The 21,491-nt window shown below is 45.5% G+C and overlaps 1 protein-coding gene across 1 annotated transcript in view; it reads right to left on the bottom strand.

The window, feature by feature from the left end:
* SPACA6 (sperm acrosome associated 6) overlaps positions 1-21,491 on the bottom strand; it is a 75,788-nt gene that overhangs the window by 7,304 nt on the left and 46,993 nt on the right. Inside the window, exons 4-8 of the mRNA XM_061597739.1 lie at positions 20,977-21,048; positions 9,695-9,777; positions 7,198-7,208; positions 3,463-3,540; positions 1,319-1,387 (exon numbers count right to left, since the gene is read on the bottom strand). Of these exons, the coding sequence (XP_061453723.1) occupies positions 1,319-1,387; positions 3,463-3,540; positions 7,198-7,208; positions 9,695-9,777; positions 20,977-21,048 (313 nt within the window). The remainder of the gene's footprint in view (positions 1-1,318; positions 1,388-3,462; positions 3,541-7,197; positions 7,209-9,694; positions 9,778-20,976; positions 21,049-21,491) is intronic.

The raw sequence follows: 21,491 nt of genomic DNA, 5'->3' as shown, positions 1-21,491 counted from the left end.
GTCTGAGGTCACCCAGTGGGCTTCATGGCTGCATGGGTATTTGAACCCTAGCTCTCTTGGTCTGAGTGTGTAACCACACTAATTCATCTATTGTCTATTTTTTAACTGCAATGTTGCAAGCTACCTTGAACGTTTGGATGGATGGATATGTGGGTGGATAATGTGTGCCCCCCCAGGTATTATGGGACTTCAAATTTCCATCATTCACATTGGCCAGGACTGATGGGACTTGGAGCGCAACAGCATTTGAAGGGCTGCAGATTAGCCAATTCTGTTATAGAAGAGTCCATTTAGTCTAGCATCCTGTTCTCACTGTAGCCAACTGGATGGCTATGGGAAGCCCACAAGCCGGACCTGAGTAGCTTTCTCCCCATTTCTGATTCCCAGCAACTGGTACTGAGAGACATATTGCTTCTGTCAGTGGAGGTAGAACATAGCCATTGTGGCTAGTAGCCACTGATGGTCTTATCCTCCATGAATATGTCTAATCCAATGGTTCCCAAACTTTCTCCCCGACAGACCACCTGAAAATTTCTGAGGGTCTTGGCAGACCACCAAATGGTTTTTATGCCTGTTGCAGCAATTGTAAGCCACTGTGTTAGATGCTGTATAATTTTTAATTGCATTTTTACTGCTTCTTTTATTTCTTATATATTGTATGTATTGTATTTTATAGAATTCAAACTGTAATACAATAAAATACAAAATAGGAAATAAAAGAAGCCATAAAATGCAATTAAAAATCAATATGAATATTTAATGCAATGGATGTGCTGTTTGCAACCACAAATCCACAGACATACCATAAACTACCTGGATGAAGCTCGAGACCACTGGTGGTCCATGGCCTACAGTTTGGGACCCCCTGGTCTCAAATTCTTAAAACGTGATCCAGGTTGGTGGCTGTCACTACATCCTGTGAGAGCAAAGCAAAGGTAGTCTGTTCCGCCATGTCCATCATAGAAATGCAACAGATTATTGCAGCTTTCCCTCACTCTTCTGCCAGATCCCAACAGACTAGTAATTTTTTTTGCAGGCTAGTAACTTCTGTGGGCTTATTTGCAAGGCATATTAGCTATCTCCTCCAGTAGGCTGAGGCTCCAGCAAAATGCTGTAGTACTTAAGGAGTTACTTCTCACTTTTTTTTTTTAGTCATATGATGAGTGGACACAACTTGCATTTCGTTAGCCAGAGATGCAAAGGTATTGGCCATGGATTGTGGGGGGCATTTGGGGCTAGCAGAAGAGAATGTGTGCATGGAGGCAGCAATGTTGGCACCTCTGTCCAGAGTCCAGTTATAGCAGCACCTCCACATTACCTGCTTTGAGTTGGGCCACCTCTTTTTCAACCTGTTCTACAGCCTCTTTAACTGCTAGGGAATAAGGCACTGTTGGGGAGAAATGGAGAAAGGGTGCATTGGGTTATTTCCTTGGATGCAAAAGGCTACACCAGCCCTCCCCAAACTGGAGCCCTCCATATATTTTGGACTACCAAACCCATCAGCCCCAGCTAGCACTTCCGGAGGGCTCCAGGTTGGAGAAGGCTGGGCTATACCCTTTGGCCAATGAAGGCCCTTTCCACTGTCTGCCTTTCTCTTGAAGCTAAGAAACAAGCCAATCTTATGAGATATTCAAGCATCTATACTTGTCCAACATCTCTTTTCCCAATTGTCTTTACCTGAACCTTTCTACATTACTCCCCCCCCACAAATGCTTAGAAGCTGAGTGTTCCCTACACATGGGACAAGTTTATTTATTTTTTAAAAACAAGAACACACCAAGTGTTTTTTTGGGTTGCAGCATTAGCTAATTGATGAGCTACATTATTTACTAAAAACTGTTTGATTGATTAAAAAGGTGTTCCTGACAGTGAGAATTATGTTAACAGGGCATTCTGTCCTGGGTGAAGATGCTTATTGCAACCCTGGGGCAGGCCATGAGTCATAGTAACACAAAGGGCAGTCCTCTACTTAAAAGCTTCCTGGTCTAAGCATGATTTAAAGATAAGGAGCTCTACAAAGGGAGTAGGCATTAAGTTGCCCATCAACCATTAGCACCTGGACAACAAAATGAACAAGGCTCGCCTTTGCACAGCCATCTCAACTATAGTCAGATGTATTTCTGCTTAAACAATAGTACGTTTTTCAAAATTTGTATCAACATATTAGCATATGCACATTTTAATGCAAATTTGTGTCCTCTTTACTCTTCTTTTTTGGGGGGGCAGGGGGAGATATCTAAGTGCTCACCTAAAGCAACACAAAACCAAAGACAGGACGTTTTCCCCTTTAGAGCCATTGTTTTTCTGACACACTGATTTATGTAGATTTTATTCAGTCAAGTTAAAAAATGCAAAGGATTAATCATGTGAGATTTCTTCAACCAAGTGACAGTCCTGGTTATTTTCTGGGTTACCCTCGCCCTTCCCTCCCATCCTTCTGGAACCATTTGTGACCCTGATCTGCTTTTTATATTTCAAATACAGCCTGCATCTTTTGGAATTGCTTTTAACATGTTTTCATTGCTTTATCACTTGTTGTTTGCCACCCTGGGCTCCTTTTGAGAGGAAGGGCAGAATATACCATTTAATAAATAAATAAAAAATAAATAAATGCTTTAAGAGACATAAACCTACAAGAACAATTAATCCTGGGCATTCTTATGTGGGAGTAAGCCCCACTAAAATCATACATAGGGACAGGGGAACAGATATCGCTATTCATAAAAAAAATATTCTGTCTGCGGTACCTTAACATTTAAAGTTTAAAGACTTAACACTACAACAAATGTATTGTGGGATAAATGTTCATAGACTAAACCAGCCTGCTCCAACCTGGTGCCCTCCAGATGTTTTGGATGATAGCTCCCATCAGTCCCAGACAGCACAGATGTGCTAGCTGGGGCTGATGGGAGTTGTAGTCCAAAACATCTGGAGAGGGACCAAACTTGGTTAATTTACAGCAGGGGTAGGAACTCTGGGGTTCTTCAGATGTTGTTGGACTATAATTCCCATTAGCCCTAGTCAGCATGGCCAAGAGTGAGAGGGATGATGGCAGCTGCAACATATGGATGGCCACAGGTTCCCCATCCCTGCATTAGAGCATTTTCATTGGCTGTATGAAGAAAAAATAGGCTCCATTTCAAGGAGGCTAATGCCACAGTCAGTCTCCAGACTATACTTTTAAAGCACATGGCTTCCTCCAAAGAATTCTGGAAACTGTAGTTTGTTAAGGATGCTGAGAACTGTAGCTCTCTGAGGGGCAAAACTACAGTTCCCATGATTCTTCATGTGCTTTAAATGTATTTTAAATGTACCTTTATGGTGCCATAAAACTCTTGTGTGTCCTGTCACAGCCTTAGCATGGCTACCTGTGAACATTGTTATTAGCTGCCATGAAACCTTGTGATAGGGTGGGATATGAATCTAGCTATGGAGTGTTCTCTGTGCAGAATATACACCCACCCTTGGCCATGCTTTTCTCTTCGAGGAAAAAGATGGTCCTTGCAAATGTGTCCTTCAGCTTTTCAATTTCAGCCACACCTTGGAAAAAAGACAAGAGGAAGGTGGTGAATGGCACACATGCCTTACCTATTAATAATATTATAATAATAAATTTTATTTCTAGGCCTCCTATCTGGCCGCACAAGCGGCCACTCTAGGCGGCTTCCAGATCAAGTAAAATACAACATACAAACTACATAAAAACCCAAGAACTACAATATAAAACAAAACCGAACCCACCCATAGCTAAAACCAATAAAATTAGGCTATCCCAGGGATCTTGTAGGCCTGCCTGAATAGCCAGGTTTTCAAGGCTTGGTGAAAACTTGGCAGGGAGGGGGCATGGTGAAGATCATAAGGGACAGTGTTCCAGAGGGTGGGGGCCATGATTGAAAATGCCCTCTCTCTGGTCCGCACCAGTCTAGCTGTTTTGACTGGTGGGACCGAGAGAAGGTCTTGAGTGGCTGATCTAGTCAGGCGGCATATTTGTTGATGCTGGAGGCGTTCCTTCAGATAAGCTGGGCCGAGACCGTATAGGGCTTTAAAGGTTAGTACCAACACCTTGAATTGGGCCCGGTAAACAACTGGTAACCAGTGTAGATCTTGTAACACTGGAGTGATGTGATCGCGGCGACGGCTATTCGTAATCAAACGTGCTGCCGCATTCTGTACCAGCTGCAGTTTCCAGACCGTTTTCAAGGGTAACCCAACGTAGAGCGCATTACAGTAGTCTAAGACCAGGGCATGTACTACCCGTGGGAGAAGATGGACAGGCAGATAGGGTCGCAGCCTCTGTATTAGATGTAATTGAAACCAAGCTGCCCGGCTCACTGCCAAAACCTGAGCCTCCATGGACAGCTGGGAATCAAGGATGACCCCGAAGCTGCGGACCTGGTCCTTCAGGGGCAATTTTACCCCACTGAGCACCAGGTCTAAAGCTTCTAATCTTTTCCTGTCTCCCACGAGCAGTACCTCGGTCTTGTCAGGGTTTAGCTTCAGCCTATTTCCTCCCATCCATTCACTTACTGACTCCAGGGACTTGAAATGGTCTCCACAGCCAACTCTGGCGAGGACTTAAACGAGAGATAGAGCTGGGTGTCATCCGCATATTGGTGGCACCGCAGCCCAAATCTCCTGATGATGGCTCCCAGTGGCTTTAGATAGATGTTGAATAGCATGGGGGCAAGGATAGAACCCTGTGGCACACCACAATTGAGAGGCCAAGGGTCCGAGACCTTATCCCCCAATGCCACCCGTTGATGTCTGTCTGAGAGATAGGAACGGAACCACCGTAGAACAGTGCCCCGTATTCCCATTCTCTCCAGACGATCTAAAAGGATACCATGGTCGACGGTATCGAAAGCCGCTGAGAGATCCAGGAGGACGAGGAATGCATGTTCTCCTTTATCCAACGCCCTCCTTAAATCATCCACCATAGCAACCAAAGCTGTTTCAGTTCCATGACCAGTCCTGAAACCAGACTGGAATGGATCCAAATAATCTGCTTCATCCAAGTGTGTCTTTAACTGTTTGGCCACCACTCGCTCGATGACCTTGCCCAAGAATGGAAGATTAGAAACTGGGCGAAAGTTGTTTAAATCTTGGGGATCCAAGGAGGACTTTTTCAGAATGGGCTTTATTACCGCCTCCTTGAGGGCTAATGGCACCACACCTTCTTCTAAAGAAGCATTCACCACTGCCTTGATCCCTTCGCTCAGTTTCTCTTTACAGCCCAAAATGAGCCATGTAGGGCAAGGATCAAACAAGCAAGTGGTTGGCTTCACAGTAGAGAGCACCTTGTCCACTTCCTCAGAGGGAAGAGGCTGAAACCGATCCCACCAGACCGGAATGCAACTGGCCGACTCTGGCACACTTCCTGTATCCACGGCATACGGAATCACACTCTTTAGGCGCTCAATTTTATCAGCAAAGAGTTTAGCAAATATGTCACAGGAGGCTTTAGAAGGTTCCATGGGTTCCTGCACAACTGGACCGACCAGGCTTCGGACCACTTGGAACAACCTCCTGGGACAACACTCTGCGGATGCAATAGAGGCAGCAAAGAATTCCCTCTTTGCTGCCTTCGTTGCCACTTGGTAGGCTGCAATTGCTGCTCTAACCAGTGTCCGATCATCTTCAGAGTGTGATTTCCGCCACCGGTGCTCTAGTCATCTCACCTCCTGTCTCAGACCCCGCAACCATGGAGTATACCAGGGCGCAGTCTGAGTTCTATTCAGGGGGAGAGGACGTTTCGGAGCCACCCGGTCAATTGCCCCGGTGATCTCCCTATTCCACTCCATCACCAGGGTTTCGACCGGGCGACCTTCAGACAACTCCAAATTCCCCAGTGCATTCAGGAATCCCTTAGGCTCCATCAGGCGCCTGGGACGGACCATTCTAATAGGTCCCTGTCCCCTGTGGAGGGTGTGCGGCAATGAGAGATCTATATTTACCAGATAGTGATCTGACCATGACACGGGGTTAACAACAACAGCCCCTATTTTCAGAGCACTTCCATCCCCTCCCGAGACAAACACAAGGTCAAGAGCATGACCGGCTACATGGGTGGGCCCCGTATTACTAAGGTGCAGTTCCCAGGAAGTCATGGTTTCCAAGAAATCCCGAGGAGCTCCTGTGAGAGCTGCCTCAGCGTGCAGGTTAAAATCCCCCCAAACCACTAGGTTAGGGGACAGAGCCTGCACATCCGCGACAACCTCAAGCACCTTGGTCAGGGAGTCTGCTGTGCAGCGGGGTGGGCGGTACACAAGCAGAATTCAAAAGGAGCAGAGCTTGGGAGCCAAGGGGTTGGGCTGTACAGGTCAGGACTGAAGCGTAATGGGGGTGAGAAATGGCACCTGGTATGCCAGGAAGCTGAGCTCAAGCTGTAGAACTGGCAAAAGAGCCAAGCAGGCAACATCTTCAGGACCACCTGCTCCCTTATGAACAGAAGTGGGGAACCTTTGGCCCTCCAGATGTTGCTGAACTACAATTCCCATCAGCCCTAGTTCAGCAACACCTGGAGGGCCAAAGGTTCCCCACACCTGCCTTGTGAGCCTGCCCATCAATTCAGATTTTCATCTGAGACTCTTCCCCAGATCACCTCACCTTTAGAGGTGAAGTAGGTGGCTACCAAGGAGAGAGCCTTTTGGGACGTGGTGGCATCCTAACTGTGGTGTTCCCTCCCTAGACAAATTTGCCTGGCATTGTCTACAGTATCCCAGATGCTGGACCAAGTTTGTCCCATTTTGCCTGTGGTATTATAAAGGGCTATTAGAAGAACCTAGGCAGCTGCCTTATACTGTCAGACCACTGGCCCATCTAGTTCAGTACTGTCTCCACTAACTCCTGCTGGGCTCCTGCTGAGAGGAAGGGCGGGATGTAAATCAAATAATAAATAAATAATAAACTTATATTGGCTCTCCCGGATTCAGACTGATGTGTCTCTCTCAGCCCTACTTGGAGACACCAGATACTGAACCGGTGATCCTCTGTGTGCAAAGCTCTACCACTCAGTTATGTCCCTTCCTTATAATTGGTATCAGCTGACTATAATTCTGCTTCTTATTTATTTCTTTTACCAATTTTGGCTGCTGTTTCCCCCACCTCTGCATTTTAACTGCTCCTGTAGTTTGTTTTTAATGACTTTTTTATTTGTTGCAAATATTTTGTATTGTGTTGATGTGATTTGTAAGTTACCTTGAGGAGGCCTATTGTACATAAGAACAATCATAGGTGCCTTATAATGAGTCAGGCCGTTGGTCCATCCAGTTCAGTACTATCTACACTGACTGGGAATGACTCTCTAGGGTTTCAGACAGGGAGTTTTTCCCAGCCCTACCTGGAGATGCTGCTGGGGACTGAACCTGGGACCTAATCTGCATCCAAATAAGATATCCTGCCACTCAGTCTTATTGTACTGAAAGAGTGGAATAAAAATAGCTTAAACAAACTGAACAAAGAAAATATAGTCTGTCTCTGCCCTGTGTGAAATTTCAGTCCTCCTTCCCCTGGAGACCCTGAGAAACAGGCCCACAGGAATTGTGGGGAAGGGCTCTGGAGCTTAAAAGTGATACACCAGGCCTCTCCCTGAGAGTAAGCATATCTAGTACCTTTAGATGAAAAAGTGCGCAGGCAGTATTCTATCCAATTGCTCACTCGCTCCCGCCTTCCAGTGTTCTTCTGACCTATTACTACAAAGGCACTGGGATAACTGAGCCCGTTTAGACTCCCTTAACACAGTTCTGGCTATGGAGCTGCAGTGAAGAAAGCTAAACCCCTGAAAATTCAGGTCAAGCTCTGAGATCCAGGAACTTTGTCATGACCTTGGAACACCTGGAACTGCGCACCTAGAACACAGGCATATGTGCAAACACGTCCATTTTGCTTCACTACTTAATTGGACGGCACTCACCCACCTGAGTTCTGGTGAAAGGTGTAAAGGCCTTTTCCATAGTTGCCAGGCAAGCCCCATGCTGATTACTCTGGTGGCCAAAAAAGTGCTGGCAAACACGAAGGCGTTTTTGGTGGTCGGAGAAACACAAGAGGCAAGCTGTTCCCTGGGAGGAAACAGCCAGCCAGAGGAGCAGGGGGCATCCCATAAACATCATCGTAAGCATCCCAAACAGGACTAGGAAATTGCTGGAGCAGAACCACACCCAAGAAAAGAACCCTTTGCTGATGTCATAAGGGAGCTCCATAGAGTTGGTTATGATTTCATGGCTCATGTACAAAGTGGTAGCTGCCAATGAGGTCTTTAAACCTAAAATGTCATCTCTGTCATTACATAAGATCGTAAGAAGAGCCTGCTGGATCAGGCCATCTAATCCAGCATCCTGTTCTCACAGTGGCCAACTAGGTTAATATATATCCAACCAATCACTGCGCTCTGCGGGAGAGGGCCTCCTGCAGATACTGTCTCATCCGGAGGTCCACTCTGCACAATGTAGGACTTGGGCCTTTAGCATGGTGGCACCTCTCCTTTGAAATTCGCTCCCACTACATATCAGACAGGCGCTGTCCCTATTGTCCTTTTGGTGCTTATTGAAGATCTTTATTTTTCAACAAGCTTTTTAAGTGGAGATCTTTATCCCTGCCCATATTTTTACTGGATTTCAGATTGCTTTTATATATGTTTTTATAATTAATGCTTTTATTATTAATCACTTCAGTATGTTTCATGGGAAGTGATTAATAAATGAAATAAACTACTCTGAAGCAAAAGTAAATAAACATAGGGACATTAAAAGGTGCCTTACACTGAGTCAGACCATTGATATGTCTTGCTCAGTATTGTTTACCCTGGTAGTGGCTCTCCAGGATTTCAGAAAGGGGTCTGAAATAGTTGCCTTTCTCGACATTCAAGCCATATAATGCACTCCTCAAATCTTTTCACTGGCTTCCTAGTTCTTTTCACATTCAGCACAACTCTCCTTACAGCAAAAGCTGTCTATGGGTTTACTTCAAAATCTTCCACCCTTATCATCCCTTGCTTAGCGATGGGCAAATCAATTTATTTTCAGTTCATGTTACTTTCACATGTGTTTACCTCCAAATCCATTCATTCCTGTTTCTGCATTAATTCTGCATGTTGTTAAGTCTGCCTGAAAATTTGCATTTAAATGCATGTAGAAATATGTATTCCTAGATATATTTTCCCATCAAAACAAGTATTTGAAAACATATTTTGATACATGTAAACTTTTGAAAACTGTGTTGTGATATCTGGAGAAGAGCAAACTCTAGTGGATTGTTAACTTTCAGTCCACACAGCCAGAGAGAGGGGCAGCCAGCATCAGGTCAGTTTGTATATGAATCCACAAAGATCCCTCAAGAATCCCTGACTTTACGCTCCACTCTCAGCCATCCAAATAGGTCCTACTTACAGGTGGCATCACTTCAAAAATAATACTGTATTGTAGAGCTCAAAAAGGTTCAGAAAAGGGTAACTAAAATGATCAAGGGGGTGGAGCATGAACTCATCTATGAGGAAAGGTTACATTTGGGCCTTTTTAGTTTAAAGAAAAAGGTAAGTGGGACATGATAGTTGTACAAAATTATAACCATGTGTTTATATACCTGCAATTGAGGATTACATCATGCACCTGATGAAGTGGACTCTAGTCCAGAAAAGCTTATGCCATGTTCACAATTCTTGTTTGTGTGGGTTATTAGTATTATTTCATTTATATCCTACCTTTCCTCCAAAAAGCTGAAGATAGTGTGCATGGTTCCTCCTCTCCATTTTATCCTCACAACAATCCTGTGAGGTAGGTTAGGCTGAAAGACAGTGACAGGCCCAAGGTCACCCACAGATATGGCTGAGCAGGGATTTGAACTGTGGTCCCCCAGATCCTAGTCCAACACTCTGACCACTGTACCACACTGGCTTATGCGTGGGTTGGATGTAAATCCCTAACTTTTATGACTTTTAGGTGATTTTTGTATGGAGTCTTTATTGTACTTAATAAAGGACCCAGAATTAGATGGAAAGCCAAAATAGGAATGTGTTATATCAATAAATACGACTTTTTTGCCTTCTGGGTTGGACAAGAGTTTTAGTGTTCGCACCTGTCCACCACAGATACCTGTTCATGACAACCAACCGAAGGATCTCATGTTTTAAGTACATTAGTAACAGCATTAGCGGCTTTTGCTGAAACAAAGAGGCCAAGAGGGAATGACGACTCACCCTGGCAAGATGAAAGATGCCCCACTGTCCGCGCCTTCTGTCTGTACAGTTCTTGGTTTTCTTGGCACCGCTACAGGCGGCAGAGGAGGGGGGGAGAATGTGTGTGCATGGGTGGCAGTAATGGGAAAGAGGAGGGATCTGTAGGCCTCAGACCTCTGTCTCCATGGAAACCAGACAGCTCAGCTTGAAGCTAAGAACATGTCCTTTAAATGGGGGGGGGGAGAGTGAGAGAGTGAGATAGCAGAAGCTGCTCTTACCCATGACAGCTAAATCAATAGGGAAGGAATGAGAAGGCTGCTCCACAAAACAAGCTCAGCCTTGGGCCCTCAGACTCTCAGTCCCAACCTTTGTGTCCCTCCAGCCCACCTCCATTTCTGCTGCTTCAAATCCCCACCCTGTGATGCACTCCCTCAGGCATTTTTTTGTGTTTAAATACCATCAGAAAAATCCAGTAACAGTTTACTGCTTTTTCCAGGATGCTTGAAAGGAGAGACAGCCAATTCCTTAAAGCTGGTAGTGATATACTTCAGCACCTGGTCTTTCAGGTCTGGTTCAGCAAGTGAGGGCTGCTTGTACCACCCGGGAAGGTTGGGTTCCATCATTACAGGGCCAATGCTTCAGGTGGATAGAGGCTAGCCATCTGGACAGAGAGGAGGTTGTTATAGCATGTGTGTGTGTGGGGACTCTCAGGTCCTGGGGGTCAAATGTGGCCCTCCAAGCCGATCTGGCCCTTGGAATTCTCCCCAATAACATTCCTCCTCTCTCCAGGCCATACCCCTCAACTGCCCCACTTTGCATCCCTAGTGTTTTTGCCTGGCTAAAATATGCCTTTGAAGTCTATACTGCCTCTTGCTTGTCTTGATGGAGCATAGAGGATGTATGTGTGTGTAGAAACTAGCCTACAGAATAAAGGTAAAATGTAGATTCATTGCTCCACCCACTTTTGCCTCTGGCTGCACGCCCACCACTGGCATGTGGCCCTCGGAAGGTCGACCAGAAGGGAATGTGGTCCTCAGGGTGAAAGAGGTTCCTTACCCTTGCTCTAGCAGGAGGAAAAGGCTTCCTCCATGTGGGGCCAACCCAGTGCTGCCTAGGGCAGCCTTCTCCAACATGGTGCCCTCCAGATGTTGCCGGACTACAAGTACCATCATCCCTGAGCATTGGCCAGGCTGGCTGGGGCTGATTGGAGTTGTAGTCCAACAACATCTGGTGGGCACCAGGTTGGGCCTAGGCTAAGGGTGGGGAACCTTTTAGGCTCCAGGAGCCAAATCTTTTATGTTCCTCTTCCAAGGGATTCCATCTTAGAAGCTGGACAGAAGTAATTCTGGGGGCTGCTTTTCTTGCTATTGCAACCCAGGAAGAATTGGCAGGGACAATTATATCAGTGTAGTCAGTTATCTGAACTAAGAGGCTGCAAAGCAGAAAAGATTGTAGTTGTCAGTGCATATGTTTGCTGCCACAGTATACACCTGTGCAATCACATCGTTAATGTCTACATTTATATAGTCTACCATCACTGCATGCCATTTTATTCCAAACCACCTTTCAGATAGGGCGGTGTGTGGGGCCATTCCCATGCTAGGTTTGAGCATAAAAACCAGATTCAGCAGCATATCCAGACGGGTAAGGCACTCTCAACATGCTCAGAGGCAATTTGCCTGAAGGTCTATTTTTGAAAAAGGCTTCTTTTGGCTTTACAGGAGCTCTCCATATGCTTGAGGCACTAGAGGTAGTAAACCAAGATTTAAACCATACGTAAGGAAGTGTGTATATAGATGATTCTGGAATAGAGCATAACATTCTTGTGAGCAGAAATTTGGGTACCTTTTCAACTGCAGTATCTTCCATACTCCCCCCCACTCAATGCAAGAGGCTAAGCAGTCTTTGTGAATCTGGAGCCCTCCAGATGGCTTGCACTACAACTTCCATCAGCCCCCCCCCCCACATGTACTAGCTGGGGCTGGTAGTAGTCCAAAACATTTGGAAGGTAGCAGGTTGATGAAAGCTGGAATAAAGAATACCCCTGATGGACTAATCTTTTTTTTAATTTTTTTTTACAAGCATAACATGCAGTCCATTCAGAGTTGCAGAGGAGTCAAAATATGTCTTCATATCTGTCTTCAATGTAGTGCAGTTATTATTCACTTGATGCAGTGGCTCCAGATATCCACCCCCCCGCCAAATTCTTGAAGGTGTCACTGCTCATGTGGGGAAATTCCGCTTTCCCAGCAATAAATGACAACATTGTGTAGCAGGAAAATCAGTTTGTGCTTCTGTTGCAATAATGAATGCTGTATAATCTGTGACTGCATGAGTAGCACCCTATGAACTGTGTCCTTTTTATCACCACTGACGTGTGATAAACCCCCTTTTCCATTCGCTGCTCCTTGTCCTGAAAGCCCACTTTTTAATTGTTTTCACTGTATGCAAGCCATCTTGGATACATTTGTATATAAAAAACCAATATAGAAATGCAGTAAAGATTCACATGCTGCTTATATATATATAAAAAATCAGACCAAGCTTGAGTTGCAAGCATTTCTCACTTTCATTACAGCTGCTGGACCCTCTTGGTTGTTGCCTGGACTCTCCTTACCATTGAGCTCTCCATTCTGATGTTGCCCTCTGCTGGTCTTGGTCAGTAAAGTACCCATGATAAGAGGTGTTCTTGCCTGATACTGCTGCAAAAGTGCTGCCCTAAGCAACCACCTAGAATAATCCACTGGAAAACGCAGCCTTTCCTATGCTGCCTCTCCTCTACCTCTTCTCTGGGATGACTGAGAATGGCTTCCTGCAGCAGACAGGCGGCAGGTGTGTGCTTTACCATTTGTTTTCCTCTAGTCAGGAGAAATGAGTGCATCACTTGCATTGCATCAGCAGACCAACACACAGCCAGCTAGCTGTGGGCTATACGGCATCCTCTGAAAGCTCAGACCACGTTTCTTTTATGCCCAATTAACAGGCCTCATGCTTGGGTAAAGTATTCCATACCACTGGCAACTCTTTCACCTTTCTCATGTAACATTCTCTAGGACAGAATGAAGAATGACAAGTGCTCACTAGCACAGCCAATTCCTATTCTTATAAACATGCCTCTATTACTTGTGCAGAGCCCTTGGAACATGGAAGGCTATCTTAAAAACAAAACAAAAACGGCTGGACAGCTCCTTCTTTAATGAAACAGAAAACACGCAAGACAAGATTTTGCCAAGGTGATCCTACAGGCATCCTTTTATTTTCTTGAGGGGGAAGAATGAAGCCCAACGCTGCTGTGATAGAGGGGATCAGCCATTTGATGGTGTCTCCTCAGAGGAGCCTTAAAGGCACAGAGACACCTGTCAAACCTGCTCCCTCGGGTGGGGGTAGGTGTAGAAATCCTCCCTCAGTTCAGCCTGCAGTAAAGAGTCACATTCTTCTATACAGAGGTTTTGAGCCACACACCTCCTGGATAGATTTAGCTTCATTTGCTCCTATATTAAGCATATTGTGGCACATAAATTCATCACTGGCAACCCTTAAGCTGTTCACAGCATCCGTATTTATTTCCATTTAATCCCATCTTTCCTTCAAGCTCAAGGTGGCGCACATAGTTCTCTCCCCCCTGATTTTATTCTCACAACAACCCTGTGAGGTACATTAGGCTGAGAAACAGTGACTGGCCCAAAGTCACCCAGTGAGCTTCGTGGCTGAGCAGGGATTTGAACCCTGGTCTCCCAGGTCCCAGTATGACACTCTAACCACTACATCACACTAGCTGTCAGTTTATTCAGGTCAGGATAGGCAATCTCTGCCCGCTTAGAGTTTGCAGTCTGGATACAAGGCAGATGGGCCACACACTGGAGGGCTTTCCTTGGGTGTCACAAATTGAACCAGAAATGGGAGAGTTCTCAGAATTTCAATCCAGAAAGGCTGGCCTTTCCTCAGTTGGGAGTCAAATCAAAATCTGGATCGGGATCAACCTATGTACCTTCTGCTCCCATCCCAGTTGCCACTTTCTTTAGGAAACTGCATTTAGACATGGAATGCACATGCAGTCACATAATGAAACATAAGCCCTGTAGCTGAGGCACTGGTAGCCACTGGCAACAGGACAAAAGCTGCCTGATGAACAACAGAAATAAGAGCAAGAGGCTCCATGGGTCAGTCAAAGGCTCACTGGATCCGTAGACTGAACATGGGCTATTATATGCATGAAGTAATGTGCTCTCACATTAAAGTATGGCTTGACAGAATGGCTCAATCAATCTAAGGCAGCTTCTTATAAATATATCTCATGGATCCAATGTGGCTCACAGGCCACCTAGAGCCAGTGTAGTATAGTACTTAAGAGTGTTGGACTAGGATCTGGGACTCAAGGTTCAATTCCTCACCCAGCCATGAAGCTCACTAGGTGACCTTGGGCCAGACCCCATCTCTAACCAACATCACAGGGTTGTTGTGAGGATAAAGGGGAAGGGGAGAACAATGTACAGCACCTCGAGCTCCTTACAGGTGGGATATAAATGTAAATAATAAATAAATAAATCACAGTTCAGGGTCAATTGTTAACATTGTAATGATGCACAGCAGCTAGGAAATCAACTGTTTTGGGCCAGAGGGTCTTAAGTGCAGAGTCGGACTATGAAAGGGGCAGAATGACTGTGTAAGGGTTTTTTCCCCCTCAGAACATGACCCAAATGTCCCTGCTATGAGATTCCCTGCCCCCCAATATAAGGATATTTGTGGAAAGCACTGGTCAGTGATGACTTGAGAGACCTAGGATCAGTAGCAGAGCACATGCGTTTTATGCCGAAGGTTGCAGGTTCAATCCATGTTATCTCCAGTTTAGGGACCTTGGCTGGCAGGGCTGGAAAAGACCCCAAGCCAATACCCTGGAGAACTCTTGCCAATTAATCTGCAAACAGCCATGCTCTGGTGGACACAGCATGACAATTACTGAGGAGGGAGTGGGATTTTATTGCGAAGGGGAAGCTTAACTAGGCTCAATTTTTTTCAGATAGGGATGGGTGAAACACAAAGTATCTGATTTGTAAATAATGTAGATTTACTGGATTATCTCTCCAGAAGTCTGCTGAAATTATTCAGATTTGTGATACTCCTGGAACAGCACTAGAACATTTAGAGCTTCTGGAACCACAAATTGGAGCCATCTCTTCCCCTCCTAGATTATGCTATGTGAGGAGGCAGGGAGGGCCAAATCCATGCTACGAAGCCCACAGAGGTTCCAGGACCACTAGGTTCTGGCACATGTAGATTATGTCACTGATACACGGCAGGATTTAGAGACCTCTCAACATGGCTTGCACACTGGGGGAAACTGCTAGCCCACAAAAGAATTCATCCAATGATTTCTGTAGGGAGTTCTACCCAGCCAGATCACCAAATCCAATGAAAATTTTCAGGAGCTTGAAAAAATTGGCAGCAACCCGATATACAAATATGCACACAGAGTCTCTGACGCTGGCAATGCCAGTAGAATCCACTCCTGGAGTGCCACAATTAATATGTTATACGAGTGCTTCTGTGACTAAACATTGCTTGTATATTGGTGCTGGTAAATTTTACAGGCCCTAGCAGGGAGAGCTTTTGCAAGTGTAGTTCCAGTGGGATCTACCAGTAACATAGTGACCAATTCAGAAGTGCAGGGTCCCTTCATGATAGTCATGCCAGGCCCTCTCATAGTCATGTCCGCACTCACTTGCTCTCCGTCATCATTTCCACACTCCTTTGTCCTTCCCATGTGCACCTTCTCCCAGAACAACAGATGTCCCTAGGAACCAATCAACATGCAAAGGGAGTGTTAGCTACTGAGAAAAGTCTTCTCATTGGCTGGCTCACCTTCTTTCACTCTGATGGGCTCCAATCAACAGGAAAGGACAAAGAATCATGTAAGAAGATTGTTCTCAGTGGCTAACACACTCCTCTTTCATGCTGATTGGCTCATAGGACGCTGGAGGCATAGGGATCCTGCTCCCCAAAAAGTAAGGGGTCTAAGACCCCCTGAGACTCTGGACCATTACACCCCTGGGATCTACACTTGCAAGACATTCTTATTTCCCTGTTTGGAAGAGGGCCACGCCTCCCCACTCAAGCAGGGTCACTGTTTGGATGCATAAATTTGGTAACTGGGGGGCAACTCAGGCATCTGAGTGGGCCACACTGAAGGCCTCCACTTGCAGGTTGCCCGTGTGTGGTAAAGAATTAGCCCATGGACCCAATCAAGAATGCTTCAGTATTACTGGTATTATACCACCCATGATGAAGGCACATCCAGTTATCTTAAGATGCTTCCCAGTGGTGATAGAATTCCACTGCTGAAGAACAGGCAGATCTTCTTTGATACATGAATAATGGTCCAATCGGGCAAATCCAGAAATTCTGATTTCACTTGGAATAGGTTTCAGTGCAGTGACCAGAAATCAGTTATTATTATTATTTATTTAATTTGTATCCCGCCCTTCCTCCCAGCAGAAGCCCTGGTGCTGGGTTGGTGAAGGATGGATGCCACTTCCTGGTGGCCAGAGATAACTTTAGGCTGTGGGTGAGCTGCATCCTTCAAGCTGCACTGCTATGCCTGCGTGGAGGCCTTTGATGGGCTGCACAAGAGCAAATGGATTATATATGTGGCTTGAGCAAACCAGCAGTGCACACAGGAATAGAAAAGGCTCTCCCCACCTCCTCTGCTGTTGCTTGACAGCAGCAATGGATAAGCACACAAAACTCTCCTCCTCTCTTTGACTGTCAGTGGCAGCCTGGAAGTGCCGCATGCACCATTGCCATTGCCAATTCACAAGGGGAACAGACTGGGTGTCCCTTTCATTGTTGATGTTTGCTAGTGTAAATGTTGCTTTCTCTTCCTCCAAGGGATCCTGGGAACTGTAGGGACTGCTTCAGGGGACAAGGAGAAGTCCAGGGATCCTTAGAGAGAGACTTCTTGGTACCTTCACAAAACTACAATTCCCAGGGTTCTTTGCAAAAACCAACAATAATTGAAAACCAGTGTTGATGCACCCACTCAAATCAAATCAGCCTAGTTTGCTTCTGCACTCTGCTGTCTCCGATAACCCTAAGTAGGCTAACCTCCTTTTGGAGGAAGCTCAGTTGTTCACTACTGCGTTGCTAGTACAGGTAAATCTTCTGTGGTCCTGGTACTTAGGATAGGAGATCATACTGGTACATGGTGGACACAGAAATTTTAGAGTAATTTTAGACTAGAGCAGGATGGAGAAGGGATGTCTTCCCCTAAGGGTTTGTAGTGCAAAGGCCATATATGCTATTGGGCCACTGCTGTGAAAACCATTAATCTTAAGTGCTTTTCTGTGGGTGTGGGTGCTCCCCCAGCATAACATGGAATCCCCTTAAACAGTTGTTGTCTTCATCATTCTCGAAGACTGAGAGAGCCACACCATTTCAAAATTTATCTAGTAGTTTGGCCTACGGAGCCCCTTTGCACCATCCTGATGGAACTGGATAAGAACCTTGATGTTGGGGGTCGTGGGGGGGGGCTATCCGCTCAGTTCCCAAGAACCTCACCTGTGACCTCTGGGCTTCCTCACAGGTTAAGGGTCTCAGGGACAGAGAGGATGCCGGGAAGTAAGGAAGCAAGAAGCAGGGAGTCAGAGAAAGGATAATGGGGGAATATAAAAGGAAGGAACGGGGGGGGGGGAGAGATGGTTTCCCTGTGTGACTCCTCAACCTGGGAGGGAAAAAAACAGGGGGGAGACAAGGCACCGTGAGGTTAGCAAGACAGGAATAAAAACAGTAGGCAAATTTCCAGTCCTCAACTATTGCTAGACTCAAATATGCCTTTCATGGCTGATTCTCAAATCTCTTGAGTGACCTTTATTCTCCTGTTTCATTGATATCCCCAAAACTTCCCTCCTTTGCAGAAGAAGACAGCAAAGCAGTGGGGTGACAGCCAGTCCAGAAATGCAAGGAAGTCTTAATAACGTTCCTTTAAATTCAGCAGAACTGGGTCAATGTTAATTTTCCTTTTCTTTTAGTTTCCCCTAATAATTAAAATATAAAACAAAACACCCTGCTACTTTTTAACATAATTTTTATCTAATTAATAATCTAACAGTTTAAAGCTTGGATTTAAAACACACTTAAAGGCTCTCTACTCAGTAGTCACCTTCCTCACTTCACTTGGCACAGGCACCTGGAACAGGGCCTAAAGATCCCCTTTGGCTTACTTTGCACCTTCTTTACGGTTTTTCTGACGTCAGGTAAAAAGACCTTTTTATTCATCCACTTTTTAACTGTGTTTTAAATCCAGTCTATAAACTATTTTATACTGTCTTTATGCAAGGAATTATTGTTAGCTTATAATTTTTATTGTATATGGGTTTTTAAATATTTTGTTGTAAGCCACCCAGGAAGTTATGAGTGGCCAAATAAATCATCATTTTCAACTGACTCCTGGTCTTGATCCGTGTTTTCCAGGACTCTCTTGAGGTTCAGCACTGCCCCTCCAGTATGGATCATTATTCTTAAAGCCAAATCTTGAGACATGAAAAGTAAGATGAACAAGAAATTCTCCTGAACATGTTCAGAGTGTTCTCACACAAGACAACTGAGTATCTGCAGTCAATCCCCAAATATCGGAGACTAGAAAGAAAAGATTCTAGGCCAAAGAATGCAATATCCCAGCAAGCTTGAAGCCTTGCATTTCTCATTTCATTGGTGGGGGTGGGGGTGGTCTACAACCTCCCATTTTGTCCTGGGTCTAGAAACCAACCTCTTTATTCTGCCAGCTCTTCCCACAACTAGATCTATTTAATCTCCAAACCTCCTGGGTTGTGTCCAACTCAGTTTTACTCAGAGTAGACCTACTGACATTAAAAACCCAAGTTAGTCGAGCCCATTTAATTTAAATGGGTCTACTCTAAGTAGAATGACCACTGAATATAACTCAATGTCTTTTCCCATGACTTCTGCCTCCCACAATGGAACGCAAGCAATCAGGAACAAAATGCGCAAAGGTCTGGGCCCTACATTCCTCCCTTTCCTTCTCTACTGCCACTCACCTTCTACTCATACTTTGCGGCAACTAACAGGTTTTTTGCCTCCAAGGCTGAGCACCGCAGTTTGGGGAACTCTGATGTAAATGAGAAATGGGGAACCTGTGGCCTTCCAGATGTTGCTGGACTACAACTCCCATCCTCCCTACCTCTGGCCATGCTGGTGGGAACTGATGGCAGTTGGAATCCAACAATGTCTGGAGGTCTAGAGGTTCCCCATCCCAAATGTACAAGTATTATAGTCAAGGCTATGGTCCCAGGCTATGGTCTGAAGGCACATGAGGCCACCATTTTGCTGAAGCTAAGCAGGTCTGGGTCTGTTCAGTGCCTGGATGGGAGACTGCCTGGGAACCACATGTATGCTGCCTTGGGTTCCATGGTGAAAGAAAGGCAGGGTATAAATGTAACAAATAAATAAATAAATAATAGTTGCTGTAAACAGACCTTGGAAAGTGTGATTCCCCTAAAGGTGCTTTGTTACTACAGAAAGTGGGGTGTCTTGAGCCTCACCACACAACCAAAAGGGTCTGCCCCAGGCACAATACAATTGCAAAAGGTATGAGTAGGGAACCACCCTGAAAGCAGGGTGATGTGCATTCATGCAGGTTATGGTGAAAGAAAGCATCAGAGCCAGTTACTAAATAAGGAGTGATATATTTTAAAGGGATTTTAGGTAGAGCCTGAAAGCTGTTTGGGAGGATATAAGGTAAAATAAAATATAAAAATTGAGCAGATATGAAAAGAAACTAGGGCAGGCAAAACACATTTAATTACAGGAACTCTTGTGGGAAATCTATGGAAGTTCTGAAGGAAACCATTAGTTTTCTAAAGGATGCTTTTTGGTTTGGAGGAAGCCTTGGCTTGATCTCCATTTTGATGAACACCAATTGAGAAGTTTGCAAAAAGTGAGTCAGTTTCGAGCCCAGCAAGGAGAAGCAACTGTGAGGATGCAGGAATATAAATATTTGGGTAACATATGATAGGAGCTTGTTGGGGGATGGGCAGCCTCAGGCCTAACCCGCTGTACTACAGGCAACTCTGTATCGTAGGCCTTCGCTCCCACTAGGATTCCAGGAAGACTCCCTTTCATGCTGGATAAGGGACGGGCCTACATTTCTGGAATGTTCCAGCATATGCCAGAGGACACAGAAAGGTGAAGTGGATTTCAATGCTTGTCTGGCAGGCTCAGTTCTCTGGGTCAGCTTCAAGTCAAGGAAATGTGCTGGCCCAGGCAGCTGAAAAGAGTATCCAGGGCCATGTTAAGCTCATCCCATGGGTGAGAGGCCCGCATCTCAGCCCAAGTCCCACCAAGGCAATGAACTACTCTCCTCACAAAGAACTGGCAGTTCTGTCAGGGTTGAGTCTCCACAAACATGGTGCTTAGGGCAGCTGCTTTATTCTTCAGCCTGTGGCTGGCCCTTGCTTGTGGTGGGCTGTCTGACTCATTTCCCACAAGCTACTGCAAACACACATTGCTTTGAGGTGCCGTGATAAAGGGGCAGTGTCTGCTTGTGGCAAGCACGTTGGCTGACCCATAGTTTGAAAGAAGTGAATGGGCCTGAATGCAGTCATCGTCTGAAACAGCCCTTGGTGGCCAGTGTGAAGGCCCCAGGGAGCAGTGCCACAGAGATTCACCAAGGGGGGAGAGAAAGACACTGAAAAATGCTGCATGGAAAAGCATAATCTGCCATGTCTGAGGGAGGTGTAGAAGGTCTCGGAGCCAGTCCTCAAACACAAAAGGATGCTTCTCTCTTCCCCACTCACCTGGTCAGGGTGGTTTCTCATTGCTGTCACTGGACGGAGATGCTGGTGAGATGAGCCACACCATGAACAGTTCTGCGACATAATAGGAGAGACACATTCATACACACAATTCCAAAAAGGGCATCTTAACAGACAACCTCAATCATCCGCCAAGGACTCCAGTCCTCTCCCCATCCCCCCCAAAGCCAACAACCACATACACAAATCACTCTATACCCAGCTCATGATGTATGCACAACACGCTCACACAGGCACACCAAACTTTCATCAGCCCAAGACTGTTGGATGCAGCCACCCTTAAACATGCTACGACACAGACACTCCTCACAGAGTGAACTAACTACCCTGAACATGCCCTTGCTTGGGGTCTTTGATATGCAAGTGAGTTCTGTCGAAATGAGGATCAAGAACTTGCACAATCACAACCATGGCATGCACAGCGAACACTCCTGCCGCCTCTCTCTCAAGTCACACCCCATGCACACAATACACATAAGTGTTGCATGTTTTCCTGT

Source organism: Rhineura floridana, chromosome 15 (assembly GCF_030035675.1).
Source record: "Rhineura floridana isolate rRhiFlo1 chromosome 15, rRhiFlo1.hap2, whole genome shotgun sequence".
Classification (NCBI taxonomy): Eukaryota; Metazoa; Chordata; class Lepidosauria; order Squamata; family Rhineuridae; genus Rhineura; species Rhineura floridana.
This window is presented reverse-complemented; position numbering and strand designations above follow the sequence as displayed.